Consider the following 16,560-nt stretch of genomic DNA (forward strand, 5'->3'; position numbering starts at 1 on the left):
TTGTTTTAATTAATTTAAATTATTAATTTTATTAGGTTAGAGTCACTTAGAGATGGCATATCTAGATCTGAATGAGTTATTGCAACTCATCTAATTGCACAAAATGTCCAGCATCTTAATGAACAATAGGACTTCTTGATGTTTTTGAGAACTAACGGTCTCCGTAATGATGGATATGTTCAAAGGTAAATTGTGGACCACATGCGCAGCCATGAAGAAAGCCATTACACTATAATTTAATCAATATTAATGTATTATATTTAAGTTATAATTATTCATAATTTATTTAAATTGTTTGTACTGAGTCATATTTGTAATTGTTAAATAAATGATGCAGATATCATATTTTCTTTATAATATTACCTCAGTGGTATTATGTATTATGTAGTAAGTATTTATTTTTATTGTTTTATATTAAATTGTAATTTGTTTAAAAAATTTAAAAACTGTTCTATTCAACTAATTTCTTAATTGTATCAAGTGACATGTATTATATTTTCCTTGTACCACCTAGGGTGGTAGTAGATATTAAGTACCCATTTTGTTTTTTTATTGTTTTGTATTAAATCCTGTTTTGTTTTAAATATTTTTAAATTGTTGCATTTAACTAATTATTAACATGTGACATAAGTATATTACTCAGTACTCACCTTCTACTGTTACCTGGGTGGTAACTAAAAACATTTAAAAATCTATTAAGTAATAAATTTGTATTGTTTTCCAATATAGCTAATTAGTTTATCATTACTTATTGGTCTTCAAGTACCGACTGGGTTTGAAATATTCAAATATTAGATAAAACTGTTCAATTACCGGTATATTACAACTTTTTGAAATAAATTAATTTTGCTAAAATTGGTTTGATCAAGTATTCTATTAAATTTAAATATGTGTTTATTATAAAGTGAACAGATCCAAGTAATTAATTTATCCATATATTTTGGAGAATAAATTAATAATACTGAATTTATGGATGAAATATGAAGTTCCACTAGTTCTTAACTGGACTGGTTACCTTATGTTTTGTCAGGTATTATCTATATATAGTACTTAATTATCTTAAAATCAATATTGTGATTAAATATCCTATTACAAAATTGTAACAACAGGAATTAAGGGTGATCTAAACTTATGTTTAGTAATCCAAAACTAGGTAGGTACCTAATATATTATATAAACAATGTTATAGTTATATAATAAAATAATCTATTTACAGAGTATTTTTTCAGGCATGCTTACTCTATTTGTATGCTTAAATTATGCATGTATTCAAATTTCTGATTTTTAGAATTTTTAAAAACACTTAAAGACCATATTTTGAAAACTTGAAATTACTACCACTCAAAAATGATCCTGTAATAATACAAATTTCTGTTTTTCAAATAGGAACCACCTTATTCACTATTTATTATTTGGTAGACATTTTTGTTGTGAATTTTGATCAAAATTCAAGTGAGTAGTTTTTGAATGACATAACTTTGACTTTTGAGTATTATATCAATGGTCATGGGTTATGTAACTAGGGGGATTAGATGATTTTAATTGGTCAATGTTTAATAAACACTACATTTCTACATCTATTAAGTAATGTTACATTACTTTATATATTTTTGTAAAGCCATATTTAAGGATTATTATCCGTAGTAGTTAGTATAATGATTTTAATAACTCAAAAACTATTGATAAGAATTTTGAACTAGATATGTATAAACTTTCAAACAAATCGTCCAATAAATAATTTTCAGTAAAAAAAATAGGTTTTCATTTGTAAAATAGAAGTTTGTACCTCACAGGACATTACTTAAAAAGTAGGTACCAAAAATAACAGAAATTTGAAAGTATGGTCTTTAGGTATACATAAAAATCCTAAAAATTAGAATTTCAATAAATGTTTTATTTAGGAAGAAAATGAAGGTGTGCATCGATAGGTTTCAAGCAATACTTTGAAACATTAATGTTTTAACGGCTAGTATTATACTCACGTCAAGTAGGTTAGTAGGTAGGTCGTAGGTACTTAATGGTCGTTTGGCAACCATATACTATAGAGGTAATGAGGTATGGTGAAAAAACCTTTTATTCGATTCAACATCAGCTTGTACGTTGTAATAACCCCATCAGAAACATATTGTTTGGTGTTACTTTCGAAAAATTATTATTTTTAAAACCATACAAAATAAAATAAACCAATAACCCTCTGTAATTTGTATTGTTATGACACGAATACATTAGAATTAAACATTAATAAAATAGGTAATAAAATTACCATGGTTCAATACCTATAAAAAGTATAGTATATATAGTATAGTATAGTACGTAAGTTACATAGGGTATATGTACATAGTATGTACATAAGTAATGATTATTAATTCTGTTATAGAATATTATAATTTATGATAGTAATTACTATTCATTCTTTTTTTGTGGTTAGGCATATTTAGGACCCAAGTACCTACGCAACTACTAGCACATAACAATGCTAGTAGGTAGGTATGCAAACAATGTTTTTATTTTGACACTCAATTGACTCATTTTATATATTTTATTACTTGATAAATTGTAAAAAGATTAATGTAACGTACAGTAAAAATAAAAATGCACCGTTATTGGTATTATATTGGTACTTAATACATGATATCTCGAACACTGACACTGAGAATACAAAATAAAACATAAACAAGATACAAGACACTCCTTTAAGAACTCACAAAATGGCAATAATGGTGCAGATCACTGATCACAACAGTATAATAACTAGGATTAGTAATTAGTATTAAAGTGTAATTTATAATTTGAACTATATAGTAAGGTACAACACAACCCACAGCCCACAAGGTATAGTATTTAATACACACTACAGTTATACTTATATTATTGGATTCAAGATTAACATAGGTATCTAATACCTATTTATTGTTGTTATTATGCAATTCAGGATAGGTAAGTTAGGTTATACTTATAATTATGCGAATATGATAATGTAATGCCCATTAACTTTCAGCAAGTATCATTCAATCATTGTGTGTGCCTCAATCATTATCCAGTTGGTTATATACATTTGGTACATTTCATAAATGCTTTTGATTAGAGATTTAATATTTTCAGTCAATTTTACATAAATTGTAATAATCAAAATATCGACTTCTTCAATAATGATCTTATCGTCTTGAAATTGAGTTAAAACAAATTTACGAACTAGAAGTTGATCAAGGGGTCCTTCGGCTTCGATCCTTGAAGATTTCGTAAGGATAGAATTTATATTGAAGAATTTGAGTTTTCTTTTTGATTCTTCGAATTCGTAATATATTTAAAACCTAAACACTTCAATATTGCTCGTATCGTCTTGAAATCGTCGAGAATTGACGTAGTCACTTCTCTAGATTACATTTCTGTTCTGAAAAAATTCCGGTATCGATCCAAAAGTTAGGAAAATTGACAATACAAAATTTCCCGCCTTTTTTTTGAAAAATTCACATTTTATAACACACCATTTACACCTGAATAATTGAGTCAAAAATGTTTTCCTAAAACTATTCCAAATGTTAGAAGGCTATTCGGTAAACTATTTAGCAAGAGTACAACATTTTCGTATATTCAATGCGCCAATGCCTCGAACAGACGAACCAAGCCTTAATGGTTTACGAAAGAATCGTAGAAATATTGAATTGCAGTAAAATTGCCTATACAAAACACCTTTAATACTGCATGTTATTAATATTAATATACATTAATAATCTAATAAAATACCTAATCTATTCACTATTTTAAGTCTACTATATTATAAAAATAGTGTTTTTTTCATTAACTTTTCAATAGAAGTATCAAACAATTTTTATACATTTAACATTTTAAATACAAAAAAATTAATAAACTATAAAGTGGGTAGTTAAAAAAATGAATTAAAAAAATTTAAAGTGCAAATCGAAAACATCATAGGTAAATGAGTTAAACATATTAAAATTATATGATGCATTATACAACACAAGCCGATGGCGTCTTCTAGGATTAAGTTTTCAACTTCATAAATTATTTAATAATGTACAATATACATGCATGTCATCAGTTTGTTCTTGCTGTCAAATAGTAAAAAAAATTGTTCCAACAGACAATTGAACATTAGAGCTAATTCGAGATGACACAAAACGGTTCTAAACAGTTTCTGAACTGATTCGCTGACCTGCTGGAACAATCCCAATTGTAAGTGTTTAATATATTCATTTGTATATTTCATTTGAACAATACGCAGAATAGTCTCTAAAATAAATTGTTCTCACCGATTGCCAGTTTGTATAGAAAAAGTAAATTCGTTCTAAACTACAGCTTGTAATAATTGTTACATATTTAGATCCTTTCTGCAGGTTAGTTATTAGTCTTCAGTATTATGGCTCGACCAGTCTTTGAATATGCAACAGAATAGGCCACAGGCAACAAGAGCCCACCCATCTATCTTTGTGAGCACGCCTAATTTGTATGTTGATATTTATTTTGTGTTGTAACAGCTTGTATACGAGCTTTCTCCTAGATGGGCCCAAAGCCCAAAACCCAAAACCTCAGAGATATTCAATCTAAAAGTGTTATCGTCCTAGTTGATAGAACCTATACTTCCAGAATATTACAATTTTGAAAAGTTGGAATTAAAATAAGTTGAAATTGTATACAATATTCTATAATTCTAATATGCTATTGTTACTAATATTAGTTTCTATATAATTAAACTATTTTGTCGATCGCATGCGTACCTATTGGCTATTCGTCTTCTACGAATTAAATCGGAGGTGTAAATTGTTTTCAATAGTTAAAACTTTGAAGGTACAGTATTACTAAATCATTTAGGGTACTTTGAAACTGTTTTAACTGAAAAATACAATATTTTATTTCGAATCCAGATTTATCGAAGAAACTGTCTTAGAAAATGAAGTCTAGTAAACGCTGTTGTTTACATCTAAAACGTCATGATAATACGTATTATAATATAATATATTACTAAGATTACAGTGTTAAATATAATATTATGATTAATATACTAAGGCATTTTTTTTTTATTTGTTAATTAAATGATGTAAAATGTAATATTATGAATTTTCATATAATTAATACATATTTTTATTTGTAAATTAATAAAATAAATATTTCTAAATGTCTATATTCTAAATGTTTCAAATCCACATTTGGAATAAGTGTTTTGTAGAACAAATATTCATGGAACAAAGTTTATTGGCACAAATGTTTTCTGGAACAAAGATTCATCGGGATGTGGAGCAAAAGTCCAATCGTCCAACGGAACAAATATTATGTGGAACAAAAGTTAAAATTTGGATCTCAAATTTTTTTGGAACAAATATATTGTGGTACAAAAATATTTTGGAACAAAAGGTAGTGATCCAAAAAAAATTACTTTTGTTCCAATAAAATGATGATCCATGTTTTTTAAGATGCACAAAATAATTGTTCCGAGAGATTTTTTTCCACAAAATATTTGTTCCGAAAGATCTTAGTTCCGCAAAAAATTTGTTTCAATGGACTTTTGTTCCACAAAGTACTTGTTCCACGTTTGGAACATGTATTTTGTGGAACAAAAGTCCATTGGAACACGTGTTTTGCGGAACAATATATTATGTCCCCGTCAGTAGTGCGTTTTGAAACACGTTTGCGCAGGGTGAAGTTGATAGTTGATATTAGAATATTATGTCAAATCCTCTTCTAGTCTTTTGTTCTCATTCTGGTTATTCTCGTTATTTTGATATTCCTGACTTGTGGCAAATTCTCTTTGTGCATTAATTGTGTACAGGCAATAATTGATTAATAATAAATTGTAAAATATAATTTAATTTTTATTTGCGCACGGTGTAGTGGTCATCCCGATTGCAATTTATCGTCGATAATATAAATTGTCGACACCGTATGATATCGGCCGAATTATGATAGTAATAATTATTGATAACGTTGTTCGTACATATTTTATAAAAGACCATTTTTTAATCTCTTTACCATGACTAAATGCTCTTTACCGTGTGTCTACAGTTTAGTTTATAATAATTTTTTATTATAGGTACTCAATACTCATGCTATGAATATATACACATTATAATTTATATTAAACTAATACAGTTTGTTTGACTTTAAATTATTGGTGGAACGTTTTTAAAAATTCTTAGAGTTTAAAGTGTATTTTAATAGTTCTCTGATTTAACCAGAAAATGTGATAGTATTATTAAAATAACTTATATTATAAAATAAAAATCTACTTAAACGTCTTCATCACCATGCCGCCAATGAAACCTTTTAGAATTAACAAGCAGACTGGGCCCAAAGGTAATATTTCAATTTGTGTTAATGTTAATCCTAGTATTGATTCCAATTTTTTTTAATTTTGAATTATTATTTTTCGAAATATATCCATTGCATTCAGTATATAGTATGAAAATTATATATAGATTTTTCCATTTTGAACATTAACTTATTCTATATTTATCTAGATTGTTTTTATACAAAATATTCCTGTGCATGATAGGTAATAGTCTTATCACAGAAATAATGAATTATTATTTTTAAACTTTTAATAATCCATACAAATTATTTTTAGTTATGGCAATGAAAAATAATATAAGTAATAAAGATAATATAAAATATAGCTGCTTTTAAAATATATATATTTATAAGTGTTATAATTTATAATTTAATATTTTAGACAAAAATAAAGGACCTAGGCAGCAGTCTAAATCATCTTCATCTAAGAGTAATCGCGACGATGATGACTTTTTTTTGGATAATGGGGGACCATCAAATATGAATGATAAACAAAAATCAAGATCATCTCATCCACCTCATTTAAAAGGACGAGATATTGGTATTATATAGTTTAACTGGACTACCTATAATTATTATGTTACAATTATGTATTGCTGCGGTTCTTAACCTTATGTGGAACACGAACCCCCGATGAAAGATTTTTAGAAATCACGGATCCCCCAACAATTTTCTCATTATGTCCCATGTTGACTTATGTTAGGTGTTAAGGTTGCCTTGGAACTACGACATGAGTATTGCAGACACACAGGGGGCTACAGACCTCAGGTTAAGAACCGCTGATGTATTGCATTAATTTGATATGATGTTTATTAATTATTAAAGGCTTGTGGCATGCTCGTAAACAAGCAAGTATGCGAGAGGATGAAGAAATGCTTGATATGACTAGACCTAAAGTTAAGCCACCTTCTCATTTAAGAGGTCGTGAATTAGACATGTGGCATAAGGAACAAAATCGATTATGGCAGAAATCCAAAAAGAAAGAACAACAAAAAGAACTCGGAAAATGTGTAAGTTTTATTAAAAATCATCAAAATTTTAAAGCTTAAGTTTTGCTATATAAAATTATTATTTTTTAGTTTATTAAGCTAAGAATTGAAGGAATTGGTCGTATGGAAATGCAGTTTCAACAACTTGAAGAAGAATTGCCGATTCCCGATGAAAACATTAAACCAATCCCATGTGTTATACCAAATTCCAAATTGAATACAAAAGATTATAGAAATCATAAGTAAGCTTACTTAGTGCTTTACATATTTTGTGTTAATAATATTTTAATTTTTGTTACTTATGAATTAATGAAGTTATAGAGCTTTAAATCTTTTGACTTTAAAAGATGAAGATGTAGATGAAAACGCCGAGTACATAATAGATAGATATAAAAAACTGGAAGATTCAAGTTTCAAAAGAAAATTTTTAGATAAAATTACTGGATCTATGGAAGAAAATCTTGTTGCATCTATTCAAAGTAATATGGTATGTTCAAAGTTTTTAAGTTTTAATTAACCTATTAGTTGCCAGAATCCATTTGATTACACAAAATATATCCTATTCCTGATTGCTGCAAAATGTGCTTCTTTCTACATTATAATTTGTCAAACATCTACAGACTTAGTATATTCTATATAATTTTTTTACTCTTTACCATAACAATGAAATTCATTTTAATTTAATGGTATAGAGCTAGGGGTCGGTTACCTAATTATTAGAGCCAAAAACATACAAAAATATCGTATTTTGATATCAAACCAATTTTACTGATATCGATGTGACTAATTTATTGAAAGTACATAGATATTCAATATCATTTCATAACAGTTTCAATTTTATATTTAATAAGTTTTGACAGTAAATCAATAGCACAGAATGTTGAGCAATACTTTTTTGAGTTATTTAATAACTTATAGTTTGTTCATAAAGTATGAAAACTTTTTTTTAATGTCTACAATTCCAAAAACATTTGTCAATAAATGATCTAAGTAGTATCATCGTAGGTAAATCGTTATCGATAATTGTAAACATATCTTTGTGCATCATAAGTAAGCATAATTTTTAATTTTGTAGGAAAAACATGATCAACAAATTGCAGTTTACAGTTAAACATTATACCAAAAAATGTAGAGTATTGTGCATAAAGGTAATGAATACTAATGATTTATGAATTACTGGTTTTACATCATCATAGATTACAAGTCCAATAATATTCTCCTTATGGATTATTTTTATTTTTATATAAATTATAAAAGTATTATGTGGTCCACAAAAGGTGCAGGTGGTCGACCCCTGATTCTCAATACAGTACATAATAAAAACATTTACATCATTACTCAACTTATTAATGTTTTTTAAAATCTAAACCTATTAAAGAAGATAAAATAATTATTTGTTCCAACTATAATGCATAGCTTCATAATATGATCTAGTAATGGTATATAGTATTAGAAGTAGTAGTTACTTACATGGTTACTTTAGAGGAAATTACATCCGCATGCATTATTTCTGTTTTACTAGTAGTTAAGGTAGCAAATTGTGCCCTCTGAATAATCCATTTAACTCTTAGAGTGTAACAATAGTAGTGAATAAAAAGAAAATAAAACTTATCAAATTAACGATTAAGAATATAGTCTATACTCCATTTCATTAAAAGGGAACCTCAGCATTGACCGAATTTCATAAAACAGTGGTCAGGCAACACCTGTTTGTCACCCCTACCGTTTCAACCACCTGTGTTGTTAAGCCATGCCCCTGCATTTAAATCGGCCCCTGAGGTTCCTTAGCGTGAATGGAGTATAGTAACTTGAAGGTTTTTTTTATATTTTAATTTTAAGATGCTCATAACTTTTTTTAAAACTGAAAAAGAAAAACCACCTATGAGAGTCACAAGATAATATTTTTACTTTTAAATTTTATAATAGGTTATACAATCTAATATTAATTAAACATAACAAGTTAAATCAACTTTTCAGATTTCAGAACTTACAATTTGCTATGTTTTAAGATTGTAAAATGGATATATTGCATTTGGGTGTAGAGTCCTCTTAAGAACTTTAATAGTACCAGTTATTAAAACTTGTTGAGTTATTTATGAAAAACATTAAATTTACTTAACTTATGAATATTATACTTTTTAATATTAAAAACAATGCTCATATATTATAATATGTTAATATAACATAGTATTATAAATATATATATTTACTTCTTCTTCTTAGCCTTATAGCGGTCCATTTAAGACCATCGTTGCTTCCAACATGCTGTCTACCTTTCTCTATCCAACGTCGCTCACGTATCCAGCAACAGATTGATTTTCTTCAAATATCTTTCAGTTTTCAACAGTATTGAGCTATCTCTGCTGAGGCCTGCCTCTTGGTTTTTTTCTCCTGGGATTTTGTTAATTAGTGAGTCCTTTGCTTGCCAGATGTGTTCCACCCACTCCAAACTTTTCCTAAATAGAAATGTCATAAACTCGGCATGTTGTATGGCTGCTGTAGGTCGACATTTATTCTTTGGTTATACTTATTGTTGATAAAAAAAAAAAATAATAATAATAATCTATAATTATATCTTTTTAGAAACTTCAAAATGATGAATCCAAAAATGCATTTTTAAGAAATGAACTTGAAAATAAACGTAAAAGTACTAAATATAGATCTATGTGTGAAATCAGAAAAAAACTGCCTTCGTATAGTAAAAAAAATGAAATTTTAGAACTCATCCGTATGAATCAAGTTATATTGATAAGTGGTGAAACAGGTTATTATTATTATAATTAATAACTATCAATACTTCTATTAAATATAATTATATACAGTGTTGGCCTGGCCAAGGCAAATAGGCCGCAAACGTGGTTGGGACCCCTCCATTTTTATTTGATTGACATGTTCCTGCTCTATAATAGGGTTTAAGGACCTCGTAAAGTATTTATGAAAATATTAAACCGTACATAATGTTTAGGTGCAATTTTTCTTTATTCAGCCCAGGGCAGTCTTGAGAATTTTTGGAGTCCAGGGTAAAGAAAAATTGTTTTAACAAAATGTTATGTAATTTTTTTTGAGCTTTTGTATTTTATTATTGGGCTCCTTAAAAAACTGATCCATGGGCTTTTGTTGAGCCAAGCTGACACTGATTATGTATTTATACATAAATAGTTTTATATTTTATAAATAAATTATTTGTAGGTTGTGGTAAAACTACCCAAATGGCACAATTTATTCTTGATGATGCTATTATGTCAGGCCGTGGTTCAACATGTAGAATTGTTTGTACTCAACCAAGAAGAATCAGTGCTATATCAGTGGCTGAACGTGTCGCTGATGAAAGAGCTGAGCGTATCGGAGAAGCAAGTGTTGGTTATCAAATTAGGCTCGAAAGGTATGATACATTTTATAAGGTCTATTTTAATGTATTTGTATAAGCTTGGGTATACTAAATAATACAGATGTATTAATTTATTAAAAATGATTTATTCTTCAAGGTAGTTAGGTAGTTATAATATTAGTAAATAGAAAATAACTTAATTTCTTAAATAATATATTATATTTTAGGAAACTGGGTCGTGAATTTGGATCTATATTGTTTTGTACTACTGGTATTTTACTTCAACATATCCAAAGAGATTCAGCTTTAAATTATTACTCGCATATTATTATTGATGAAATACATGAACGTGACACCATTAGTGATTTTACATTAACTATTCTCAAGAGCATCATACCTGTTGTAATTACACACATATGCACAGTTTTTGTTTAAATTGTATTAATTCTTTTTCTATTGTTAATTTAGAGACCTGATATTAAAGTTATATTAATGAGTGCAACATTAAATGCTGCAGCATTTTCGAAGTATTACAATGACTGCCCATCTTTGAATATACCTGGGTTCACATATCCAGTTGAAGAACTTTACCTTGAAGACATTTATACATTAAATAGGTTTGTTCAAATTTTGTGTGATTGCTAATATTTAATAATTATATTTATTTCTTAAACAATTTCTGCTGACTACAGGTTTAGATATTTTCCTAAAAAACCAACCCAAAGATCTCGCAAAATAAAACCTGGTGATCCATTTACTGAATTTGTAATTCCTTATGTGAAGTAAGTATACATGTAGAATATACATAAATAAGTGTATTATATTGTTGAGAAATAATCAATGTTAATATTCAAAAAATAAAATGTTTTACAGTGAAATGAGAAGATTCAAAAAATATCCTTTAGCAATATTGAATTGGTTGGAAAATCCTATGTCTGAAGATACAGATTATGAATTGATTTTAGAAATCATATATTACATTTGTAATAATAAAGATGATGGAGCTATACTTGTTTTTCTATCTGGATGGGATCAAATATCAAAACTGACAAAAATTTTAAAAGATAAAGGCTTTGGAAATACATGTAAAGTATATTATATAAATGTAGAATTTCATATATTTTTTTATATTTGTTTATACATATTCTTCTTTTTTTGTAGCTCGATATATACTAATTCCTTTGCACTCCATGTTACCAACTGTATCTCAAAAATCTGTTTTTGAATCACCACCTCGAGGTAAGCATTAAATATTAAAATTGTTTAAATACATTTTTGTTTAATGTTTGCATTATAATAGGTGTTCGTAAGATCATATTATCCACAAACATAGCAGAAACCTCAGTTACCATAGATGATGTAGTTTATGTAATTAATAATGGCCGGATGAAGTTAAAAGGATTTGATGCTGAAAATAACATTGGTACCCTCAATGAAGAATGGGTGAGCTTAGCTAACTCTAGACAACGTCGGGGTAGAGCGGGTCGTGTAAGGCCTGGTATTTGTTATCATTTGTATACAAGAGGACGCGAAAGATCATTTAATGATTATGTACTACCTGAGATGATGCGGACAAGCTTGGAAGAAGTAATACTTCAAGCTAAAATATTACAAGTTGGTATGGTAACCCCGTTTTTGGAGAAAGTTATGAATCCACCTGAAACCAAAGCTCTTGAAGTAGCTTTAAAAGTATGTAATGGTTTATTTTACATTAGTTAACATACTTTAAAATATTTATTTTTTAGCTATTGATAGACTTGAATGCTTTGGATGAAAAAGAAAATCTTACTCCATTAGGGTTTCATCTAGCAAAATTGCCAATTGGGCCACTTGAAGGTAAAATGATAATTCTAGGCGCAATGTTTAGTTGCCTGAGTCCAATAATGACAATTGCTGCTAGTTTAAATTTTAAAGATCCTTTTGTTATGCCAGTAAGTAATTTATTAATTATATTATTTGGTATTACCTATACTTACATGCGCTACATATCAAAAATATTTTTAATTATACAGGCAAATAAGGAATACCAATGTCGTGAAATAAAAAAAGATATGGATGAAGGACATCAAAGTGATCACCTTATGGTCACAAGAGCAATGAGTAAATTTTTACTAGCGAAACAAGAGAATAGAGCATGGGAATTTTGTAGAGAAAATTTCCTTATGTATAATACAATGAATATGTTGCATGAATTAAAATCTCAATACGCTAAGTATTTATGTGATCTGGGATTCATTAAAACTTCCAGTTATACCGACTCTGAATACAATCAGAATTCAAACAATGTTAAGCTTTTGAAGTGTGTTCTAGCTGCTGGTTTGTGTCCCAATATTGCTGTTTCTAAGTAAGTAAAAAAAATCAATTAGATAATTTTTTAAAACAGTATGTTATATAAATTTTTTAAGCTAATAATTATTATTTTAAAGCCCCAAAATTAAAACAAATGGCCGTAAATTTTCAAAATTCATTACTGCTGAAGATGGAAAAGTTGAAATTCATCCCAAGTCTGTGAATTCAATTGATAGTTACTATGAGAGTCCTTTATTATTATACCACACAAAACTGAAGACTACTTCAATATTTTTGCACGATACCACTATGATTTATCCATTCCCAGTGGTGCTGTTTGCAAAAAATCTTAAGACGACTGGTGAAAAAACTGATTATGTTACATTTAGTCTTAACCCTCAAATAAATTTCACCTGTTGTGCTAGAACAGCAAATTTTATAAAGGTGATTTTAAAATTTTGAATTATTAATGATTTTGTAGATTTAATGACTATGTGACATTATTGAATTGTATTGGATAAATTAGTTTATTATAATTTTAAATCTATTTTTTAAATATTTTAATTAATTGTTGAGTGATCGATTACATGATTATGTTAGTCCCAATAATTAACTGACTATTTTATCAATAATTTTTATTTGGGTTTTTTAACCACGGACAAATTAATACAATAATTAATTACCTTTTATTTTTATATTTTTTAGCAAGTAAGACATAGATTGAAGTGGTTGATTGACCATTTAATGTCGCATCCTGAAGAAATAAGTTTTAATTCAAATTCAGGCAGTGGAAAAGCGCTCAAGTAAATATTAAAATATTCAACAAATTATATTATATACTTCAATAATTGATAAAAAAAAATGTATTGTCGTTGATGAATAATTAACTATTTATTTAGTTACATACATTTAAATTTAGAAACTGAGTATAAATATATACATACCAAGTGATCCATTTAAGTGTTTACACTCGTTATTTTGAAGAGTTTTAACTTTTTGAAAACATTCTTTGTCTATAATTTTGCTGTCATTTCAGAACAACATATCTGAAATAAAATAATATTTTTATTATTATAGTGTTACAAGTATTTTACTTTTTTAAATACATACACATGAGGTGTATAAACTTCTAAATTAGGACTACAAATCTTTTCAAATGAAATGACAATCGATAGGATATTTTTTGACTCGTATGCATACTTTAGTGATACTGAATTCGAAGATAAATTATTTAATTAAGGAATAAATTATTTTTGTTGTTGGCTAAAAATTATGTTATTTACTTTTTAGCTATAATTTATTAAAAATATATTATTGTTGAAATTTAAAGATAACTCGTTAAAATATTTTTACTATCTTAATTTTTTAATTGTTTTTCATACTTAATTATGGACCCCGATAAAATATTTTAAGCTTTAATTTTTTTATATAGATTTTGATAAATTATGTTTTATTCATTTTTAAATATTTTTTGTATAGTAATTATATATAATAATCACTGATCACTTATCATCATAAATTATTTTTTTCAGACTTGTTGTTGATCTCGTATCTGCAGAAGAACATCCTGGTATATTAGAATTTCCTTTTATGTTTTAAAACTTACTTATCGAACATTTTTTATTTATTGATATTGTACAATTTTTAAAAATAACTTATAATAAATAATTTTTTTTAATTACATAGTTATGTATGTTTTTTAATTAATTACTTATTAAGGGCTCGGTGCCAATGTAATTATTGTCCAAAACCATATTTTATTAAAACCATGTTTGTAGAATCAATAGTATTCTTTTTTTTTATTGGTGTTAAATATTATATATTTAAACATGGATTATGTGATTTTGTCTATAATAATTAAATTAAGATTGGTAAATAAATTGTATGTATACATCTCAATTTGAGAGTATGGCAATTTATACCCTTGTACCATAAATATGTTGTTTGCATGGTGTTAAAACTACAGTGCAACTTGTTTGTCAGGTAGCAATGGTAAGTTATTAAATTATTCCTATTAAAAATCAATAATCATCAGTAGTTAACATAAATAAAAACAACAATACCAATAGATTCATCGATGATGGAATGTTGTAGATATTAATTTCATTGTACAACTAAATTTAATAGCAGTGACTTGAGATACCTGTTAATGTAATTATAATTAATAATTTTACACTACACAATAGGTTCATTTGTTTTTTTTAGTGTTAAATGTGAGTGTTCAGATGATTGTTGTATTATTTTAAATACCTACTCTGAAGTTTGAATATTTTTATTCAAATGTATTATACATTTTTTTCATATATTTATATTGAAATTTTTAAATATAAATTTTTTTCTGTTCAAGTTATGTCTTATATTTTACATTTGTTACTATTTTTTATGTTTATTGCAAATTAACTACCATTTGCTGAAGTTTATAAGTAATCATGCATTACTCTTATCAAACTAAATATTTAGTATTTAGTAGATGAATTTACAACTGTAGTATTTTTTACCACAGTAAATATAACAAAATTCGACTAGGTACCTATCTCATAGATGCAGTATTAACTGAGCTCACAGTGGTGCGCCGTCCAAGATTCCAGCAATTCCAGTTTATCTTTCCATGAACAGCTTCGGCTAGGTTTTCTAACCCTCATATTATCTCTGTTTTGTCTTAAGATGGACTTTTGAAATTTGAAACAAAAGTTTAAGTAGTTTAGGAGGTTGTGAAAATTTGAACCCTTAGCTTAAACCCCTTCAAAAGGAGAACTTCAAAACTTGAAATTTTGTTACTGACTGACCATCACTATAATAAGATAGGTATTTCCCGCGTAGGGAAAAACGTGAAAATAGGCCTCAGACCTCAGTGTAACATGCAGCTTACCTTATTCTCAGTAGCTATGAAAAAAGTTTAATTTGAATTATGGATATTTTGTTTCAATAGGTACATTGAAAGTAAATTAATAAGACAATTTGATGATATAATAACAATGGAAATTAAGTGGGTATAAATAGTTATTACTTAAATTAGTAGGTATAATAAGTTATTAAGTGGGTATATCGTATGTGGTACCTACCTATACTTACGCCTATACCTACACATTGTTTTAAATAATTTACCTTCATGACTGTATTTCCACTTAGGTGTAGGGATTTTATGTATGTCACGTCAAAATCTATCAGTCTATCTATTGAATATCTATATAAGGTAGGTAATAATGGGGAACTTTTATACTTTACCGGACACCCCTGTTTTTTGGACTCAGTCATTTTTTTTAACGAAAATAACGTTGGTGAAATCAGAATTTGAGGCTCGGACTTGACTCGACAATGAGGATTTTGACGATGACAGTGGCCAAGAACAAGACGGATAACTAATGTCTTATGTTAAATTAAAAAAAAAAATGTAAATAAAAACACTTGTGATATGTAGAGTAGAGTGTAGTTGTCCGAAATTAATTATTGTACCTAGTGAAAACGTTTGAAGCAATTAAAAAAAAAATATGACTTGTGATCGTGAATAATTCTAAATGATCAAATGATTATTTTTATAAATGAAATTAATATAAAACTAATAATAATTCAAGTAAGTACGTATAGTAATAACAATAATTAATAAATGTGCACAAATTTGTAATTTAATATTTTAAATTTCAATTTTTCAAA

General features: G+C 27.3%; 1 protein-coding gene across 1 annotated transcript; it reads left to right on the forward strand.

The window, feature by feature from the left end:
• The first annotated feature begins 6,260 nt into the window (after positions 1-6,260).
• LOC111030976 (ATP-dependent RNA helicase DHX36-like) lies at positions 6,261-14,693 on the forward strand. The gene is made up of 18 exons (XM_022310730.1): positions 6,261-6,309; positions 6,686-6,844; positions 7,129-7,313; positions 7,383-7,534; positions 7,608-7,779; positions 9,876-10,056; positions 10,482-10,674; positions 10,848-11,022; positions 11,089-11,237; positions 11,313-11,402; positions 11,494-11,705; positions 11,782-11,859; positions 11,921-12,309; positions 12,366-12,551; positions 12,633-12,964; positions 13,047-13,353; positions 13,615-13,712; positions 14,442-14,693. Exons 1-18 carry the CDS (start codon positions 6,261-6,263, stop codon positions 14,506-14,508), a joined length of 3,174 nt encoding a protein of 1,057 aa, XP_022166422.1. The 3' UTR covers positions 14,509-14,693.
• The last annotated feature ends 1,867 nt before the right edge of the window (positions 14,694-16,560 follow it).

This window comes from Myzus persicae, unplaced genomic scaffold, assembly GCF_001856785.1.
Source record: "Myzus persicae strain clone G006 unplaced genomic scaffold, MPER_G0061.0, whole genome shotgun sequence".
Taxonomy (NCBI): domain Eukaryota; kingdom Metazoa; phylum Arthropoda; class Insecta; order Hemiptera; family Aphididae; genus Myzus; species Myzus persicae.